The sequence below is a fragment of the Chaetura pelagica genome, unplaced genomic scaffold (genome assembly GCF_000747805.2).
Source record: "Chaetura pelagica isolate M959 unplaced genomic scaffold, ChaPel_1.0 scaffold664, whole genome shotgun sequence".
Taxonomy (NCBI): domain Eukaryota; kingdom Metazoa; phylum Chordata; class Aves; order Apodiformes; family Apodidae; genus Chaetura; species Chaetura pelagica.
The window spans coordinates 242,130-263,217 of record NW_009952969.1 but is presented as its reverse complement, the minus strand read 5'-3'; the positions used below and the strand labels follow the sequence as shown (position 1 = coordinate 263,217).

Genomic DNA, 21,088 nt, shown 5'->3' with positions numbered 1-21,088 from the left:
ACTCTTTCAGGAGACTCTAATGAATATTTTAAATACTTGGGACAACCCCAGTTATTCAAAACTCCTTATAATTCAAAGCAAAGCTATGTTTCCAGAAAGCTTAATTACCAAGTCAGTGTTCTCGATTACCCCAAGCCTATATTCATGAACAGAGTCACCATTATCTGCAGATAGTGGGTAACCAAGCTTAGCACATAAACACCTCCAGGCAGCTAACAAAATGCAGCTTTTATCCATGAGACTGCATTTCAGGTAAATGCTGCAGGATTCTCTTTGGACCACCCAGAACGTAGGCAGCAATTACTGGCAGGTTTTTGGAATCTCTTCATTTGCACAGCATGGCTGTTTCTACAGTAGGCAATGTTTTACATCCAAGTGAAGGTGCACATGTTAACGGGACAGGAGCGACACCAGAATCCAGCTTCCTTGGATATGCCAAGGTCAGACACAGTCTCAATCTATACACAGTTTTCTCCAACTAGGTAACATTTGGAGTTTCCTGGTATTTTCCACAACAATCCGAGTCAGTACTACTATGGGACACTTTCTGAAGGCTTTCTCAGTCTTATGGATAAATAAATTGCCTCCAGTTTCTGTGATTTCTCCTCCACTCAGAGAACAACCATCAAGTAACTTCACATTTGAACACCACTGACCAACTTTTTACCTTAAACTGCAAAAAAATAGCAAGGCCCAAGTATTCAGCTTGTCAGTTGGGTGAAAATGGGGATAGCCTCCTGTTCAGAACAGTAATTCAGATGTATGTTTTACATTATACTGAATAGATGCCACACAACTCTCTCCTGCACTCATGACTGCATCCAGCTCTCTCTCAAGGGATGCTTTGAAAGGACAGAGGTCTAAAACCTACCTACACTTTCACCTTGTTAAAAACAACTGCAAACCTCTTCCATGGAGGGTTTCTGTGTATCTTACAGAGGGCACAAAATTGGAAACATTCAGGATACCCACAGCTACAGTTCACCTGGGGAGAACAGTTGTTTAAGTACCTTTTTCTCGTATACATCTTGCCAAACAATGCCAGCAAAGAATTTGTGCTGCATAATCTCCTTGGCATCATCAGGACCGCCACCTAACCTGTTGGGAGCAAATGAAGCAATTAAATGTACAGTTATTTTTCTCATGTAATTTTTGTTAAACAGTAGTGAAAAGATTCTGAGTTTATATAATACATTTGGGAGCAGCTCTGGCATTTGCTTCATATTTGCTTTTTGTGCAAGGGCAGCAGGGCAGCTTATTGAGGCTTCAACACAGTTCCACTCAAAACATACTATCAAATACAATTAGAATAAAGGTCTCTCATCATCACAATTCAAAAGACCTGCCCTTCAGGAAAGATGCTGTCTTAGGGACCCCAGCAGATCCTGCAAATGAAAGATCTGAGCCAAAAAGCCTTCTCTTTCTAAATTAACAAGTGACTACCCCTTTCAATTTCTAGAGCAGAGTGATGCCAGCAGTAAAACTGAATTGGATTTTGAAGTGTAAGAGAGGCAAGATTTTTAAGACAAACTGATTTATGCAACCTGATTTACATTTCCATTAAAGACAACAGTTGACAACTGCAGTGATAATATCGTGTTGTATGCAAATCTTTCCTCCTCCTTGGCTTCACAAAAACACAAAGGGTATTTTATTGACTTAAGGTATATCAAGATAAAGCACTTTTATTCCAAAATAAAACTGTCCACACAGCTTATAGATGTAATCAGTTTAGTTGCAGTTTTGAGCTAACAGATGCTTACATTTTGCTGTGGAGGTTAAAATGTTCTCTAGAAGTCTGAACCACATCTGCAAGCAAAGGCATGTACTGAGAAAACAAAACAGACTGAGTAATCAGCAGGAGACTTACTTTCAGGTAACAAGGTTAAGACAACACTCAGGATTTTAAGTCCAAGAGGTGTCCCCATGTTCATCCAGCCTGACCTCGAGTATCTGCCTGTTCCCTGATTCTTGGTGCCACTGGCAAACTGAGATACTATACCTATTTTAAGAGCTTAGAACAAGGGCTCTACGTGACCAAGGCTAGAGCTACACCACTAGAGAAAGGTGGGCCAAGGACTGCCCTTTGAACCTGAAGCCAAGCTGCCTGGCCAGGCCCCATCCCTGCTGCACAGCAGTTGGCCCTGAATCTCCTCTGGGCCATGTGCAGTAACCCCGTGGCCTTAATACATGACTCCTTGGGGGTGGAGGGAAGGGTTTTGGTCCAGAATAGTAGAGACAGTACAAAGGCTGTGCTACAGCCCAGTAAAGGGGTATTTTGACCGATTAGACTGTACTGCATGCTCCGGGACACAGTTTGAAGACACAAGGGTATTCAGACAGCACTAAACAATTGCTTAGTGAGGAGGAGTCAAATATGGTGACATTCTGTCCATACTGCCAACTGGAAATGAGTCCTGATGCACACAACCCTCTCAGACATGCCTAAGCACTGTCTTCAGAGAGTACAGGCTGGCAGAAGTCACAGCTGTATGAGAGAGACCAAGCAGCAGAGGTGCCTGGCAGTTCAGAGTCCAAACTTCCTTCCCAGCCCTCTTCCATTTAGTGGCACAGCAACCTCAGTGGTTTGCTCCTTCACATTCCTTCAGGAAATGTGCAGTGGAACAGGAAATGGGTCCCCAGTCTTCCAGCAGCAAAGTGCTGGGTGACACTCTCCTTCCCCAGGTAAGCTCTAAGACCAAGCTTAAGTTCACCCTAGAGCCCCACAGGCCAAACAAGGCCACATGATGGCTCTTCCATCTGCCTGGCAGCACGTTACACAGCTGCAGAGCAGCCTGGAATGGAGACAAACTCCAGGGCAGCCTGGGAAGAGAGACAAATTCTGTGAGTAATCATCTCTCGACAGGTTCCCCACAGGTCTAGAGACTTTGCCAAGGCTCTACCAGGCTCCTTGTTGCTCCCCCAGTACAGAAGAGGATGGCCAGTGAAGAAGAGGGTGGGGTTGATCCTTTTTATCTGCAGGTGTCAACAGACTGTACTGCTGCACAGAAGTTCAGGAGTGACTATGAGCTAAGAAGAACCTGAATCATGTCTTGCAGGACCATGCAGGAAGGCTGGCTGGCTGCAGCCATGCACAACTGCTTTGAAGAGCACATTATCTAATACAAGCCTTTGTTCCATGAAGGGCAAACACATACTCCAGGAAATGCTAAGAGAAACCCCAGATGTTTTACCTACCTTTTAAAAATCTATACTATTAAACAAATACATTTAAAGCGATTGGGAAAATGAAAGAAACCTCACATTTTGGATACGGACTTACTCCAAAATACACCATTGTTTTTTAGAATTATTATGAAAGGACCCTCTCAAAAAGAACAAAATTAAATCAGCTCCTAACACAAAAATCAATTAAGGACCACTGAGAAGTTAAAGAGCAGCAGGTTTGTCTTTTGTAAGGATATGCAAAAACTGCAGAAAAATACAGCTGGAATAAAAGTCTTGGAAAGATTGTTGGACAATAAAATTAAATTCTCTGCATTTAAGTCTTCAGACAGAATTAAAAATAGTATAAGAAGGACTTAAGAAAGCTACTGATATTTGCCGTATCCAGTAAAATACAACAGAAAGTGTAGAGGCTAAAAAGCAAATAAAAAAATCCTCTACACCTGAACTTTTGTCTAAATTGGTCTCCTTAAAAATACCTGCCAAACAATTCTTGACTGTTGGTTGATCTTTTAACTTCCACCTGTATCTGAGAGCTTTTGCTTCCCCATTTCAGCTAAATCCCAGGGACAGAATGTATTAATGAAGTGCAACATCAATATTACACTGAAACAATTTCCACATTCTTAATTTTTATGAAACTGTGTATTGCTTGCAAGTTCTTTTAATCATTTAATGTCAAATGTCTGTGCTCCACAAATGAAAGGCAATTAGCTATCATACCACAGAGGAATCGTGCAAATATTTTTACAAATGTACATACTTATATATCTATTTATATATAAAAATTATAAATGTAGTGTGTAGACACACAGACAACAGTGGAAGTCTCATTATAACAGGCCAAAAGATTGCAATTAGTGGATCACAGGAAAAATACTGATTGTCTGCTTCTCCATGTAAATGTGAACAGTGCTCAGCACTGAGGTCCATTCCCAGCTATTTAAGAAGAAACGCACAAACTTCTTGTTTCATGTTTACAAAGTTTCTCCAGTGAGCACAGCCAGGCTCCAAGGCAGGAAGCAGGAAAGTGGGCAGCAACTGCCTTTGCTCTGCCCTGCCAAATAATCCCATTCAGGAGCTCGTGCTTCACCATATTAGGAGCCACAAAACAGATTCGGGCTGTGAGTGAATACTCATCTGAAGATACCAGCGTATTGCTAGGTGACAGATTTCTGCTGTTTACAGATCTACACCCTCCATCCTCCTCTGACAGGACTACCACAGTCTTAGACACAAATTCTGTTGCTGTTCTGTCTTCATGTGATTTCTCTGACTCCCCTCGGCCCCCAAACCTGGTTCTACAACACTGCAATTACACCCACCAGGCTCAAGAAAATGAGCTCAGCAAAAGCTACTGGTGTTCACCAGCTCAGAGGACACAGATGCATTTTTCTCCTTCTCTGATACAGTCAGGATTGAGACCAGCTACTTATTTTACTATGGCCTTTACCTTCAGAAGCCTCCAATGTCCACAGGGAAGAATTTAGGAACCGCACCTACATTGCTTTCCTGTTGACTAGCACTAGCAGCACGGAGAAGCTCTGGCTGGCTTTGGGAACAGCCCGATTTGATGACTCCAGATTTGGAAGGAAAAGGCCATAGGCTTCCCAAAGCCCTGTACACAAAAGTCTTTGGGGGCTTTCCTGCTCAGAGATTAAGACTTCTGGAAAGTCTAATGGAACTCCCATCTCCTTGCTGAGCTTCACTTCCCCACTTCTTCAACCACATGCATGTGACACTAACGTAGTGGATCCAGTAACGCTGGAAAAGCTCCAGCCCCACATTAGTAACCATGGAGAAGTCATGTTTGAGGATGCTGAGGCTTGAGAAGTCTCTGAAGTACAGATTTCTAGAAAGCTGGGGAAAAAAATAATTCCTAAATTTGTGTTTTATCATTTAGTCAGTTTGAATTTAAATCTCTTATGGGTGAACTGTCCGAGCTGGTTCAAACTCTTTCTGAATACCTTTAGACTGAATCAATTTAGTCTGAAGCTATCATACAAAACAACTAAAACTCAGTCTACCTCAAAGCACCTGGTGAAACATGCATGAGCACTCTGCAATTCAAGTGATAACCAGGGCACTAGAGTTATCTGGAGATAACTTTTGTACTCAAGACACACATATTGGAGCTAACACAAGACACCTGTCATGTGTGGTTTTAAAACTCTGGATGCCCACAACGTATGAAGTCTCTTGCCTAAGACGACCAGAGGTTACCTGGTCAAGTAATCAATTCAAGGTTACCTTTTCCTGCCTGCCACCAGCTAGCTGAGACCACCTCCAGGGCACTGCAGTCCCCATGGTGGTCAACTCTACCTCTTCCAGCTCCAGCAGCAGCTGTGTGGGCTGCAGACCTAGCTGTATTTGAAAGCAACTTTGCTCAAGCTATCTACTCTTCCCATAGCAAAGCACCACAAAGAGAGGACACAGAAATACCCCTGAAATACAAACTGCCTCCTTTCACAAGGAGAAAGAACAAGGAGTTTGGTTTTCATGCAGGTAAAATCTTGACTGACCCTGATCTTTCTGAGCATCTGCAGCCCAAGTTGCACTCTGGATGTGGAAAAAACCATCATCAGAAGAAAGAACAAAGTGTCACATCTCTGTGTGGCTGCAAGGACTGATCATCAGTTCCCAGCAACAAGCTTCAGCACTCCAAAGCCACAACTACCACTCTGTCAAGTAATTAAATCTTTTACCAGGCATTTGTGAAATGCTGCAAATTCTTCTTCTCATTCTGAATGGCAAGGTCCAGCAGCACCACAGAAGACAGAGGTAGATAAAGCAGCTTGTGACAATGCCCATCTGAAATAGGTTGAACAAACCTGACCTATATGACAGGAAGCACTACGGTATATAGTGAAAAGACATGACCCAAAGTCAGATGAAACCATCCTGAAGTTCTCTGAAGTTTAAAATCTGCCACAACTCGGAGCTTGTGAGATACTGCTGATTACAAACCCACCCCACCCATCTAAACTCAGTCTGTTTACATGGTGCACTCTGATCCACGCCCACTTCATTGAGTTGAAATCTCTACAGCCAGAAAAGGAATAATGGAAGTTAAAATTTTTGCCATTTTATGTGTGAAAAAAATCCTCTGATTACCTCCTTCCATTTGATATGTGTCACAAAGCTGCAAAGGAGGACTTCACATCACAATAAAAGGAACTATTTACAGAATAGATTTTTTCCTTCTTAGGAAAATTAGAGCTCACATTACAAGATTAATAAACTTATATCAATCCCAAAAGAAACTTAAAAATTCCTTTTCTCTGACAAAATGGATTTTATATGACCAAATTTAGAAAACAGCCATTATTAAAAGCAGAATGTAATTTACTGATTTTTCTCCACATGCCTATGAGTTTGAGACCAAACTGGCAGTCCTGAATGCAGAGTGCTCAGACTGCTGCTTCTATATACCCAGCTAAGCACTTCAGCCAATTTTTAAGATTTAAATCACTGACATGAGTCAGAATTCCATAGATCCTTGATATTTATCGTAAAATATCCTCATCACCAAGCTTAATTTTATCAGCCTTTATTGTTGCTGGGTTTTCCTGAGGATTTTACAAGAAGGGTCAACATCTCCCAGTTTCATTTTTCTGATGGTTTTCTCATGTCTCCTCCATCCCATTCTGGAGTTCACCAGCAGTTACTAAATGCTGCCAATTCCAATGTTTTCTGCCCCAAACATCACTACAATGACACCAATATCTGTCCACCATTGGACTTTGTGGAAGAGGGGATTTCTGTTGAACCACACAGTGGTTCCCCAATGCATCATCAACAGGCTAATGTCAACCAGACTACTGCACATTATCTAACTTTTCACTGAATTTATTTTTGTAGCTATCTGCCTGTTTTTTTCAATATGGTATCATGAACTCACTATGAGTCAACTACCAAGTATCCCAGGTGCCCACCCCAGCACACAGATCACGCAGTTAAAATAAAATAAAACTATAAGGCCAGGATTGAGGACATCCACCCCTGTGCTTCCAGCTCAGTTTTCTGTGCTGCCTGAAATGCCATGAAGTGCAGGGGATTTCCAGAATCACAACTTTAGTTTAGAAGCTGGGTGAACAGTGATTGGTGAGAAACCAGTATTTAAGAATGGTCCATGATCCAAAAACCCTGAGAAACACCAGTGTAATTAGTAAGCTGTGGGCATGTGTGCAGACTTGTCTAGTCCATAGTTATTTCTATCAGCAGCATGAAAATCATCTGTCCAACAGATCAAAGCATTGTTGGTTCCAAGCCTGCAGAAGATACATGTGAAGAAGTGGCTATTTGTATAAAATGAGCACATTGTGGAGTAATTATTGGCATTGGGAAAACCTTGTAATTAGAAACAAGTGGGCGTTCTTTGTTTGTAAACAAATTGCATTTTGGATCATCAGGGATGCTTCTTTAAGAACAAATTACAGCAGATGCTGATTGTGTTTCCAGTGATTGAAAGGCCCCACCTGAATAAGCTACAGAAGGGTCACAACTGTATTTAACCCAGCGTTTTCCTGGACAGGAATCCTGTTGGCAGGGGCTGCAACCAAATGCTCTCAAAGAGCACAATGCCTGGGGGTGTCATCAATTACACAACCTTCTCCTGGAGGTTCCCTTGATGGTGCTGGGTCTGGGAGGGGTGTGCAGCTGTTGTCACCTAGTACAAGGCTGGTGATGTTCCGGACTGCAACCATTCCCAGTACCCTGTGGCACCACTGAGCTGAATCCTCTGGTAGTACAAACTGGATTTGCATTACAAGACCTCTCAACAGGATTTTCCATCAAAAACAGCGATAGAAATAGACTACAGTGATGACAAAAATCCTTGCTACAAGGACCCATGTACTGGCAAAACCCATTTTCCTACTGTGTGCACAGAGACCACACAGACTAAACAAACATCAGGGAGCAAACCAAAATGCTCTGCTTGTACCTCACATTAAAGGCTTCCTATTTGGGGCCCATGTACTGTGGAAGGTTCACGACAGGAGATCAGAAGCAGAGTAACAATATTATTTGTTTTTAAAATGTCTGGGTTGACAAGATGGCAGGTTTTTTAACTGATGTTTATCTCTGTGTGAAGGTCAACATCCTTTTTGGATCTCTTCCTATTTTCTGTTTGTTATCCATTAAGGGCTTGGTGTTTTGTTTTTTCTGTTTTTAAATCAAGGGTTACTTTTTAAATAATACAGCATAGCAAAAAAAGAAACAAATACAAAAAAAAAAAAAACAAGAGGAGGAAATAGAAAAAGTAAATTAAGCATGGCATAAACTCCACCAAAAACATGGTACAAACACCACCACCTACTGTCCAAAGCAGGATGCTAAACCACTGGTACAGATTTAACTGCAAATTCAGAAAGTAGCCAGCTACCTGAACTGGGACAGAAAGTGAAAGCATTCCATGCAGAACAGCTTGGAATCCATAGCAGCCATTGGATTTCTTATGACCAAATACAGGGTTAACTTGCTTTGTCCCAGGCTACAGCTTTGTGTTCATGGCAGCCACACTATTCTGAAGTTCAGCCTTCTGATGGCCAAAGCTGCCTCATTTGCAGTGTAAGCTCATAAAACAAAAAAGAGCAGGTCCACTTGGTGCATCTTGATGGATGATCACTTTGAATGGATTAGGAACAAAACTACATTTTGTCTGAAACACTTTCCTCAACTTTAAATTAAAAGAAGATTGGCATGTGTGCATTCAGTAGCCCTTTCTGCAGCACCATTTCCACGGAAACACAGAAAGAGTCACTTTTAAGTCACTATTAAGATACTTCCCTTTCATAGACACACTTCTGCACAGCACAACTATTAACACCTTTGCAAAGGCTTTAGCAAAGTACTTTTTCTTGATTTGTTTTTATTTTAGCATTTCTGAGAGCATGATCACTTAAAAATACAACTACTCAGCAAGAGTCTTACCTTTGCTTAGGATCTTTCTTCAGCAAACCTGACAAGAGAGATTTTGCTTCAGGTGACAAAGTGCGTGGAAATCTAATCTCCTCCATGAGGATGAGTTCAAAGAGCTTTTCGTGGTCCTGATTGTAGAAAGGGAGCCGGCCACACATCATTTCATACATCACAACTCCTAAACCCCACCAGTCCACTGCACGACCATAGTCGTTATCTTCCAGCACCTGCAGAAATGTAAGGAAAAGGCTTTAGAAGACATTCCCAAACCCAGGCAACAGCACAGACCTCAAGGCAAAATTCTAGCCCCAGCAAGGTCATCTTTTCACATGTCACAGCCAAATCTACCAGCAGAGTATCTGCAGAAGATCCATTTGAAAAAGAACTGGCATCCACATTCACTGTTCTAGGTGAGCAGGAGGTGGAAAAGGAGGCAGCGGGTACATTATGGCAGCTTCCTTCTCCTCTTCCTCTCACCCTCCCTCACATTATGGTCATGATAAGAACAACCTTCGAAAGCCTGAGGCTGAGAACTGTTCTCACATTACAAAGCCAGCTGTTAAATTCTCACTTATTCATCACTAACCGTTCCAGATGGGATCCAGTTTTTTAGAGAAACCCCAAACCACCAAGGAGCCAGTATGGGAAGAAGAGAGAATACCATCAACATGTTCCTCTACAAGTGACAAGCCAAACATCCCCATCATCTTCTTACCAACCTGCACCCTCCAGAGGGTGGCTCTGCACATCCTGAAAGACCACCCACAAATACTTAATGACTAGCCTACATTCAACACTAAGAGCAAGAACACCACTCCTTACATTTGACCAGCTGTAACGCCATAAAACGGCAGCCAAATTGTCTGGAAATGTTTCCCTTCCTCTCCTCTGCCCCCATCCCCCAAAGGCACTTGCTCACTAGCTCTAACACTCCTGTCTCTGCTTAAGAAGCCTGCAAACCCAGGAACTGTCAGTGGGATGGACTTCTGCCAGGTCTCACAGTGGAAAAAGTCCAACAAAGTTAATTTTTCCCTATCCCTGGGCACTTCTACCTAACAAAGCCCTGACTACTGCAAGGACTCAGGACCCCAGCAGTGCCCTCCATCCCTCATGCTTGCTCCAGAGAAGCCCTGTCACAGTGCATTTCTGATCTGCACTGAGGGTTTCTGAAGGGAATGAGGAGTTACTTTGTGGCTTGTGGAGTGGATGTTACACGGACTTCTCTAGACTCTGTGTCTCCAACACAGTTGTCTGTAGCTGACACCAACAGTCTCAGGTTCCAGACCCTGTCCTCAGATTTTAGTTGTAATCTTTACTCTTTTCACAGGTCTGCACTGAACTGCTTACTCTGGCTAAGGGCACAAACCACAACCATACCACCATCGTGTTTTCTTGTTGCATGGTGTCTGTGTGAGCCTTACATTGCTACAATTCAGAACACTTAACACTGAAAATTAAAAGGCTGAAAGAGCCGAATGAAGCCGACACAAGTTCAACAAAGCCAACATCTGAACCTCTTACAAACCTTAATTAAGGTTTTGCACACTAAAAAGAAGCATCGACACTCCACGTAACAACTGTTTGCACTCTGCCTCTCTTTATTCACTCATTATTTCCCTTAATTATCTGAATGGGGGAAAGGGCCTGCAGTAAAAATCCAAAGGCTGCCAGGTATTAGGTTACCCCATGTCGGTCTATTTACAGCATCCCCTGCCGCATGATTCACAGGACGACAGCTGGGTCTGCAGCTGCCCCCTACATGGATAGGGCCGACACAGCTGCTGGCCGGACAGGATTCCAGGAGCCAGCCCGTCCTTCCCTTCAGCTCACAGGAGATATTGTGTGACAATGCAGTTACTGCTCTCTGAGTCACCCCCTTCAGTACAAGCTTCCTGTTCACACTCCCCTACACTTGGGTTACTTCAAATAAAACAGTCAGAGGGCCTCAGATTTTATTTTTTAAACTGCTGCGAGAGATGCGACGGGACAGGACAAAGGAAAACAAAACCACAGGCACATCTTTGTGCATGCAACAAATGCTACAGATACTTCTGAAATGCAGCAAATACTTCCAATATTACGTAAGTAAGCACATTAATACTCTGTATTATAATCTAAATTATTAGCTACACCTTTCTTTCACCAACTGCACAAAGCAGAGCAATGCTATTAGCATAAAAAATACACTAACTAAAAAGGTATTGCACACATCCATGATTTACTGCAACACCCAGGATAGCTGGGGAGCAGTAAAATAAAAAGGTCACTTCACTTAAAGGATGATCATTTCCTAATGAGCAGCTCAAGACTGCTGTGAAATGGAATTTGGAAGGGAAGGCGCAACAGCTGTAAACATCACAGCCCCCGATGCATCTGACACATTGAAGTTGACGTGGTTCAGTCACTGTCATCCATGCACGAGATTCCAGTATGAACTTAAAACCAACGGTGCAACAACTGTACAAACACACCTCTTGGTCAGATTCAAGTTAAAAATGCAGACAAGAAGCTTGAGACCCCTGCTCTGAAGGATGTATGATCTCAAACGCACGGAATATCGCACGCATACAAGTTCCAGATTTTTTGCGTGCTATCGACCAGATGACAAAAGCCTCCAGAACTTAACACTACAACTGACAGATGGGATTTGCAAGTAAGGGAGAGAGCTGGGCTAATCAAAAGGATTTGTCCTTCAGGGTTTTGGATGAGCCAACTCATCATAAATATTAAAAAGAAAAATAACAGCAAATAATGTAAGAGAAAGAGCAACATAACACCTGCAAGGGGAATCCCCACATTCCAACTTAGGAGAAAACAAAACAAAACAATAAATATTTTGAGACTCTTCATAAAATCCTTGATGAGAAACTGAAGTTCAGCAATTGATTTTCAGAGGAAAGCTAAAATAAAAGCCATATTTATTAATCAAAAAAACCCTCTGTCATGCTGTCAATTACTCCCTGCATCAGTAAATCTCAAATTGTGGTGCATGGACCTCAATTTAGATGGACTGCAGACTTCTGGTGATCCATGTAGAGCTGGCAGCTCTCATGAGACTGGCTCCACCTCCTTGCTGCAAGCTACTTCGACAGGTGCCCACGTTCCTCATTATTACAAAGAGACTGGAGGCCCTTGAAAGCAGCTGGGAGTTAAAAAAAAACCAAACCCAAAACCAAAAAAACCCAAGAGCACATTGCCACGGCTATGCGTGCTGAGAGTGCAAAAGCACTGATCAGAAAAGACATCAGCTCTCAGCAGATATATTCCTCCTCCACTTTGGTTTTCCATACTTGGTACTTCTGCATACTTCACCTCAAGAAAATTTTGCAATGCCCAAGTCTCTGACCTTGGAGAAAGTCTACATCCTGGCTGTGCCAAGAATATATAATCTGCCGGCAGCCCAAGACTTGCTTCTGCCTGTGCTCCAAGCTGGATAGAAGCCTCAGAGGCAGGGTAGGAAAGCACTCACTGTAAGGCAACGAGCCCTTCTGTGAAGCACACCACGTCAGCCCAGGCTTGGTGCCCTACTAATACAGCAAGTCTGCTTCCAGACAGCTCAGAGCGTGGGCAGAGAGAACTAGTGTCTGCCTGCAAAACACCATGTATACATATATCCTCTATCACACAATTTCACTTTTGATCTGCCCGTAACTAACTCACAGATATAACACCACCTGTGTTGTACAACTCTCAGAAGGAGTATTTTTGGGCTGTAAGTTGCAGGCACACATTTGCATTTTATGCAACTGCTGCTTGGATTTATTTCCTCTGAAACTGAAAAGTTCACATTAACATTGACTAACATCTCATGCTCTTACAGTCACAAAACAGGCAGCACTTTTAATGAATACCATGCTAAATACTGCAGAACAAGCTTGGTCTGTCCTGTTTCTGAAAACATGCAGCCTTACACTGTCTTCAAAGAGTAAAATAATTGGACAGTGCTTTTACTTCTTAACCAGAGTCCTATTCTGAGCTTCCAGGTAAGCCAACACACAGCAAACACATTACAACAGTCTCCAATCTATCAAGCAGCATTATGAGTGATTTAAAAGATTTTTTTACATTAGATATCTGACATAAGAAGAAAGCACTGTTCCAGTAAAATGTAAATATTCCCTGAAGTGGAAGAAAGATGTTACCCTGCCCGAAAATAATCACACATCATTATGCTAAAGACACATCCCAGAACATGATGAATAAAAGATCCTCAGTATGTGTTGTTATGTAACAGTAGTTACTGTACGAACACATTAAGGCACAGGAGTTATTCTGCATCACTGCTGCTATCACGGATGGCATTTAGGAATGAAATTTAGTACAACAGCCAACATAAACATACCTCTGGTGCAAGATACTCCGGAGTGCCACAGAAAGTCTTCATTGTTGCTCCATCCTTGATGCCTTCTTTACACAGCCCAAAGTCTGTTATTTTTATGTGTCCATCTTTATCCAGCATAAGATTTTCCAACTGAGAAGAAAATCCAAATGAAAGACATTCTTACATACAACACACATCAATGAAACACATTAATTTCTGCAGACCAGTTTTCAACTCCATTCTCAGTGGAATCAGAAACACAGTAGCTGCCAAAGCACGTGATGTACATATACCTTTAGATAACTTCCCTTAGCTCTTCAGGGAACGTAAGGTAACTGATTTATAGCCTCTGGGTAACTGATGATATATACAGAAGGGAAGCAGAATGTAGACACTGCATTTATGCTTCTACAGTATTATCACCAACAGCACAACAGTTCTGGTACATATTTATTAAGTATTCCCACTCACACAACTTCATCCCTGCTTTCACCCTCAAGTGATTTTATGAAATGTGCTATATCAGTACAGGATAACAAATGGAAAAAAAAAAAACCAAATACAAGGCTAAGGAACCCTTTCCAAAGAGACCCTTGACATGAGAATCACTTGATACATTTATACAGCATGTTGTAATCATCCTAGCCTGCCCCACTCATTTTTGAGAAAGATATCCAGCCTTCAGGACAGTGTTTCCACTATGTATGAAATAAAGTGCACTTTCAAAGGAATCACAGCGATATGGGAGACAAAATCCCAGCAAGAATCCCAAAATAGCCTGAAAACATTATATAGCATGCTTCATTTTAGATTACTCCTAAATCTACTACCAGAATGCCCTCACCCTCTGCTGAAAACACTTCTCAGGAAAAAAAAAATGCTATTGTTGCATTTTCCTCAAGGATTTCCCAAGTTTGTCTGAACTGGAGACTTCTTACTTGGTTGGGTTTTTTTCCCCCCCCCTTCTCTGCTCACCAAACAAATTAGGAACTTGAACCTTATCAAATTTCCTAACTGCAAGCAGGTACTATGAAGACAGTGCTGCACGGCACATTGCAAGGAGGCACAACGTCCGCACAGTATGAATTTGCATCTGTCTGATAAAAACTGGGATTAAGAGCCCAGGATTATCTTCCACCATGTGAAAAAGCCAGCAAGGTTTGTTTTAGATCATAAGCAGGCAGGTGAAAATGCAACCCAAGTACCTCAGTACTCCTTCATATTCTCTGAAATGCTACCAGGGTCCTGATAAATGTGTTACACAAGCTCTTAGACTATAAAAGTGTTTAGGCATCCTGTAAAGTCAGGTCCAACAGCTGCAATAACTGTTAAAAGTTCAGTCAGGAAAGGCTTTCTTATAGTTAAGGCTCATCTGCTTTTGTGACTAACGAACAAAAAGCCCCAAAACCAAAAAGCCTATGAAATTATTTTTTTACATACCTTTAAATCTCTATAAACCACATTCTTCTCTGAATGCAGATAATCCAGTGCTGAAACAATCTCAGCTCCATAAAACCGAGCCCGGTCTTCAGAAAAGACACGCTCTCTTGACAGATGGAAAAACAACTACAAGGAACAGTAATTTGTTACCTTTAGATTGCACGTGTTTCTGAGTTAATGTCTCACACTTCACAGGCCATCCTGCTTGGAATGCAGCATTATCAAAGAGAAAACCCATTCCCATCCTCAGCCCCCTTACATTTCCAAATGTGTTAATATGCATGATAAATGAAACAGCAAGACTGATGCACACTGATAACCAGTATGTGTGCTGCACATTCTTGTACATATAGAAAATGATAAAAACCCATTTTGATTGAGCTGCAATTACATATTAAAACTAGATTAATGCATGATTTAGAGAAATGTCAATATTCCAATTTTTCCTTCTTCACTAAAAGTAGTTTGCTGTCTCTAGTTCTCCTTCCAAAGTAATGTGTGCTCACAATATTAATTGAAAAGTGTTAAAAGAGCAACTAGCAAGCAACCTTGCCTTCTTGAATTAGTAAATGTCAGATTACAATATGTTCATGTCATGTAAAATATGAACCTACACCCACACCCTCTGTTATCTATAAATGGAGTTAAGAAAATTAAATCGTAATTCTTAAAATTAGTTAAACCTGCAAACAGCTCTATTTAACTGGGACAATTTGCATTAATTAGAATTGCAGACATGGACGTTAGCTAAATAATGTCAAGCAGAATTAGTAGCAGCAAAGGAAAATCCTATTGAACATTATAACATTTCCCTTACCTCCCCTCCATTAGCATACTCCATCACAAAACACAAGCGATCATGTGTCTGAAAGGAATACTTTAAAGCCTGAAAGAGATTGAACCCAAAACTTAGACGACAGATCACACTGACAGTTATAAAAGTAGTTTTAATAGATTTTCAGACACATAGACAGACATGACATTTTCTATTCTAGTGAACATTTTGTCCCTGGATCTTCTATAATACTTACACTTTCCTGTTGTGGCTGGAGACTGATCCACTGCCAACTTATTTTATTAAATCAATTTAATTAAACATTCAAACTGTCCCTCACAGAAGCTATCAGCAGCACCTATAATGCTGTGAAACAGCCCTGACTCTGTGACCTGACACAAAAAGCACTGAACGTGGCTCTGAAGTTTCCTTCCCAGGCCACAAGCTCCCACAGTTTCATCTCAGAATGAAAGAGGCCACAATCAAGCCTCAGAGCACAAGGTTTTACTGCACTGGCTACAAGCCCTTTTATATGAAACACAAAGATATTTCCACACACCAGCCCCTTGGTCTCTGCTCTACTGCCTACAACGGCTCACCATTGACAGCCTGCCAGAGGACTGAGCAATGCTGTCAGTATCAATCTGTGAGCAATTCACAAAAAAAGACTGGACAGAGGGTGTGATGGAGCATCACAAGGTGCCTTTGTACAGTCCTGTCACGTGTATTCCTGTGGCAAAGTAACATCAACTTGTTTGCCACAGTCTTGAGTTTCTTGCTCGTAACCCAGTCTTGCAGCTGACTTCTCAAAGACCGCCCTTGTTTTAGATATTTAGATATTTGGGTTTATGAAAGCATTAAAAAGAAAATTCTGCATATTATATCATCCTCTTAGTTACTAGGCGTGGCATTTTTAAACCAGTCATATTTTTGCAGAGAGAGGAAGGATCGGGTTTGAGACACATCAATAAACATTTACTGATTATACCCATTACAGCCAATATTCACTTCCAGAGGCCACACTTAAAAGTCTGAATTCCAGTTAAGCCCTTGTGTACCTGGACAAAGGAAACAACCAGGATCCTACATGAGTCTCCTAGAGGGCTTAAGCGGTTGGAAACAATTCAGAGACAACCTGTAATAAATACTGGAAAGAAAGTCTTGAGGTGGAACTCAACCCAGAGAGACTGCTGTTGGGGGAGGTCTAAATTCAGGGTATGGTTTGATTTTACAGCTAAGCCAATCCAAAAGGAAAGCTGCAGCTAACACACAGTCCTGGGATTCCCTATTCTCCCTCGACTATCCTTTGGCTGGCATTACCAGTGCTCTGATCCCTTCTGGGAGCTTAAAAAAAAATGAAGGCAAAATTAAAGGGTTTTCCCACCACTGTATCTTCCTGAACTTGTTTGTCACAAGATCAGGGTCACCCTGATCTCTGCTACAAAGAGGAAACAAAGCTTTTAGAGGACAAGGAAAGCAGATACTTCTCTCAGAGATAGTAAGCCATTAAATGGGTGAGCCATAAAGTCAAACCACACCCTGAAGAACTGTCTTCAAGAGGTACCGAGGACCTGCTCTGCAACAATCAGAAGCCTCGAAAAAGCATTTTAATTTGTGCTTCCCAAAAGTGGAACAGTAAAAAAATACACAGCTGCTCTGAAAACACAGATTTGAGATGTTTTATATATATATAAATAAATAAATATATATATAAATATATAAGGGGTAAATATATATATAATATATATAAAAACATATATAAATATATATATATAAAAAAGAAACAACTAAAAAATAAGGAAAGTCTTGGTTGTCATGATGTCAAGTTACCCTCAGCAGAGGGAGAAATGCTTACTGTTAAGAATGGATGCCTTGAGTTCTGTAAAACACGGTTTTCTGTCAGTGTGTGTGCTACTTCATCCTGAAACAAGGAAGAGGAAATCAGTACAGTGATCCTCCAGATCAGGGGTCTATTTCAAACACTAAAGGAGCAATTATTCACAAGTACTCAAGAGAAACCTTGGTACAACTTTCCCAAAGGCTGGAGCAAGGGTGAAGCACATTGCCAAGTTTCCCATTGACTCACCTTGGCTACAATAACTTCCTTCTTCAGAATTTTCATAGCATAATACCGTCCGGTTGCTTTTTCTTTAACTAAAATGACTTTTCCAAAAGTGCCTTTTCCCAGTAGTTTAAGGTATTCAAACTCATTCATGGTCTGTTACAGATACAGAAAAACAAGAACTGAATTACATGAACTAACAACAAGTATATTACTCTCAGATCAGAACCTCTCATTCACATGAGAATACATTACATATATTGCATGTGTGGGGTGTTTTTAATCCTTTTGCTTAGTAGAATTCAGGAGCGAAAATTGTTCTTCTGTAAAAATTAACACCAGTGCACTCCCAAAGATAATCAATCAAACTATTCAGGGAAAAACCATAAGCTTTCCATTAACAGAACACTCTTTCACATGACTCAATGCTCAACTGTGCAAATACCATTCAACAAACTATTATTAATACACAGACATTTCAACTTTGTCAGTGCAGACATTCACTAAAACACACATGTTGCTCTGATTCCAGGAATTAAACCCATACCTTAATTTTTATGTTCTTCACCTCTCTAGAGGACCAGCTTTCTTGTGCTTTATTGAACAGCACTAAAACCCACTGCCTCACAGATGAGCAACTTGCTCTTATTTTTTTCACCATTAGGAAAAATGCTGGGGAAAGTCAGACCCTGTTGCAGGCTGAGGATATTCTCTATGCTGTCATGTCAATGACCATTACCAACATGGCAATAGTAAGGCTTGGGCAGCCTTGGCTGGGGCAAAATTTTAAGATGTTCCCAGTAGCTTCCATATTATTTTCTAGAGCTGGCTGAGGAGACCTTCTGCTAATGGCTCAATACAGTTGATGCCAGGGCCCCGATAATAATTTTGACTCTCCTGACTAGCATGCTCAGAGAGAGTCAGTCACTGTCTCAGAAGAATGTGTATATTTGACCAGCAAGGTGGTTCTTGCATTTCTGTAACAAATCACTTGGCAAGGAGTATCTGTTCAGTCAAGGACACAGAAGCCTAAAAGCTGCTACAATTCAGAGTGACATCTAAATAGTCATTCAGGTAAATCTAAAACCACTGGACACAGGGCTGGCACTCACACTCAGTGATGATGCTAATGGATCTTTTCTATCCTTTCTCTTCAAAACTTCACCTGTTTTCCCAGAATGGAAACAAACTTACAAATTAATGAGGGGATGACAATGGTGAGATAAGGACACAAAGAAGTGTCTTGGTACAATCCACAACTGTATCATTTGCATGGGAAAAGGTTCTATCAATTTACATCCTACAAGAGCAGATGGGAACGCTGCGGAAAACTGAAAGCCAAACAGGAGACCATGACAGGGCAGAAATAAGTGAAAGGAGGCTGAAGACAGATACCTAAAATGACTTCACAGGCCATGTATCTCCTCTGGCACACACTCCTTTCATGGAAGACCTCTTCTTAGCTGGCCCTGTGCATTCAGACAATACTGTGCCTGATGCAAAAACTCAACCTCCAGGAACACTAGGGACAGATACTGCAGCAGCTATTTGGGAGTTAGCCCAAACCCTTAGCAATTAACCTAAACCCACCCTAGATCTCGCAGGTTCACTGGAATATCTTTGGACTGGCCTGCAAAGAGTCACACAGTCTGGTAGGAGTTATGATTTCAGGCTCTGTACCCACAAGAAAATAAGCAAACCAGCTCCAGACCTGAGCTGGCCTTCAAAGCTACTCAGAACTCCAGTGGATACAGTCAGGCTTTGCCTGGTACCTGGTCAGCTCACTCATTTCCTCTAGAAGCTGCATTTAAAACCAACCATATAATTGTTATGGAAACGTGTCTTGATGTCTATTTCTTGTCAGGAGCATCTTTGATGTCTATTTCTTGTAGACCTAAAAAAAATACTGTTATTCCTGCTATGCTCACTTACCACTTTGTGTTTTGGCTTTGTCATAGAAACTTCCATTTCTTCAGCACCTGAATTATCACTAGGAGAGCCAGATCTAAAATCCATCATCTCTTCCTCTTGTTTCTTGAGGCTGTCTGCTACTGTTTGGATGGCTTTTGTCCATTCTTCCCTGGCAAAATTTAAGCAAAAATTTGTTACTTGTGACTTCAGATGACTGTCTACCATGACAAGGGTCACCAAGCAATACAGAACACTTAATGCTCTCCAATGAATCAATGCAACATACAGATGAATTATGTGCAATCTCAAGCACTGTAAAAATGTGCTTTTAACATACATCTTTATTAATCATACTAGAAACAACAGAAACTGAAGTCCTCTCAGTCTGAATACAATATATGTCTGGCTTTTCAGACAACAGAATTTCTAATAGGCATTCAGTCAGTAGCTCAAGATATGACCTGGTGGAACAGAGATTTACATAACAAAAACAGACTTGCCCAAACCCAAAAGCAAAAAGCTCCCATGCAGTACAAAGCAATTAAACAGTTACCCTGTTCCTATGGTGTACTGAAACACATATATCCAACTACTGGGGGCACTATGTCACCTCTTCCCACATATATCCCAAATTTTAATGGCAAGGGAATGTTCTAGGAGTAAGCATTAAAGCCCATGATACTTAGGTTATTCCTCTGTTAAAAAGATAATGACAGAACTACAGCAATTCCTGTGTAAACTTAGCAGCATGTTGGCAAAAGCAGTGACATTTTATCTTAGGCACAGGTCTTGGTTATGATAAAGTCTCCACAGCTGTTTCAGCAGTGGGTGCTCTAATATTGACCCCTTTGATTCCTATGGAGACCACTTCCACTCCACTGTCCTTTGGGCAATTTCACACCTTTGGAAACTACTGAAGTGAAAGCTCTTGGCCTTCACTTCATTTCACTGCAAATGTATTGAACACAAAGCATACAACTCTTATGGGTTTACAGGGTTTTAGGATGGGCTTTAAGGCATACAGGGTCTGAAAAAATGTTCAGTGCACTATGTGAATTTACCACTGTTCCCTCTCTTTTTTATCTGTAGGGAATGGAACTTAGTGGTTTAGTTGATATTTTTGGGGCATTGGCTAAACTCTTCTCACAAGGGCACCTCAGGTAAAATACTTTGCTACTAGAGCAGAAACATTGAACAATTCCATGCACAATCTGCAATGAAGCTGTGACATCCTCATCGAATTTTTCACTGGTTCTGTGAAATTATGTAGTCAAACACCAGGTTTTAAAAAAAAATAATTATGTCTGAACATGTGAATTTCACTTTGTGATGGGTGGAAGAGAGAAATTATTCCACAGAGGCATTGAGATCAATGGAAAAAGTACCTAACACAAGACTAATAAAAATTGCATCAACTACACATAAGTTCTTTACAACCTTGGGCATTTTTTATTATGGGTTTTGTCTCAAT

At 41.2% G+C, this 21,088-nt stretch overlaps 1 protein-coding gene across 2 annotated transcripts in view; it reads right to left on the bottom strand.

The window, feature by feature from the left end:
• AKT1 (v-akt murine thymoma viral oncogene homolog 1) overlaps nucleotides 1-21,088 on the bottom strand; it is a 68,473-nt gene that overhangs the window by 4,963 nt on the left and 42,422 nt on the right. The window contains exons 4-11 of one of the 2 annotated variants that reach the window (XM_009995846.1): nucleotides 19,639-19,786; nucleotides 17,731-17,862; nucleotides 17,500-17,565; nucleotides 15,687-15,755; nucleotides 14,870-14,995; nucleotides 13,451-13,579; nucleotides 9,121-9,335; nucleotides 1,011-1,098 (exon numbers count right to left, since the gene is read on the bottom strand). In XM_009995846.1, coding sequence (XP_009994148.1) covers nucleotides 1,011-1,098; nucleotides 9,121-9,335; nucleotides 13,451-13,579; nucleotides 14,870-14,995; nucleotides 15,687-15,755; nucleotides 17,500-17,565; nucleotides 17,731-17,862; nucleotides 19,639-19,786 — 973 coding nt within the window. The remainder of the gene's footprint in view (nucleotides 1-1,010; nucleotides 1,099-9,120; nucleotides 9,336-13,450; nucleotides 13,580-14,869; nucleotides 14,996-15,686; nucleotides 15,756-17,499; nucleotides 17,566-17,730; nucleotides 17,863-19,638; nucleotides 19,787-21,088) is intronic. The other variant, XM_009995847.1, reaches the window with a different exon arrangement.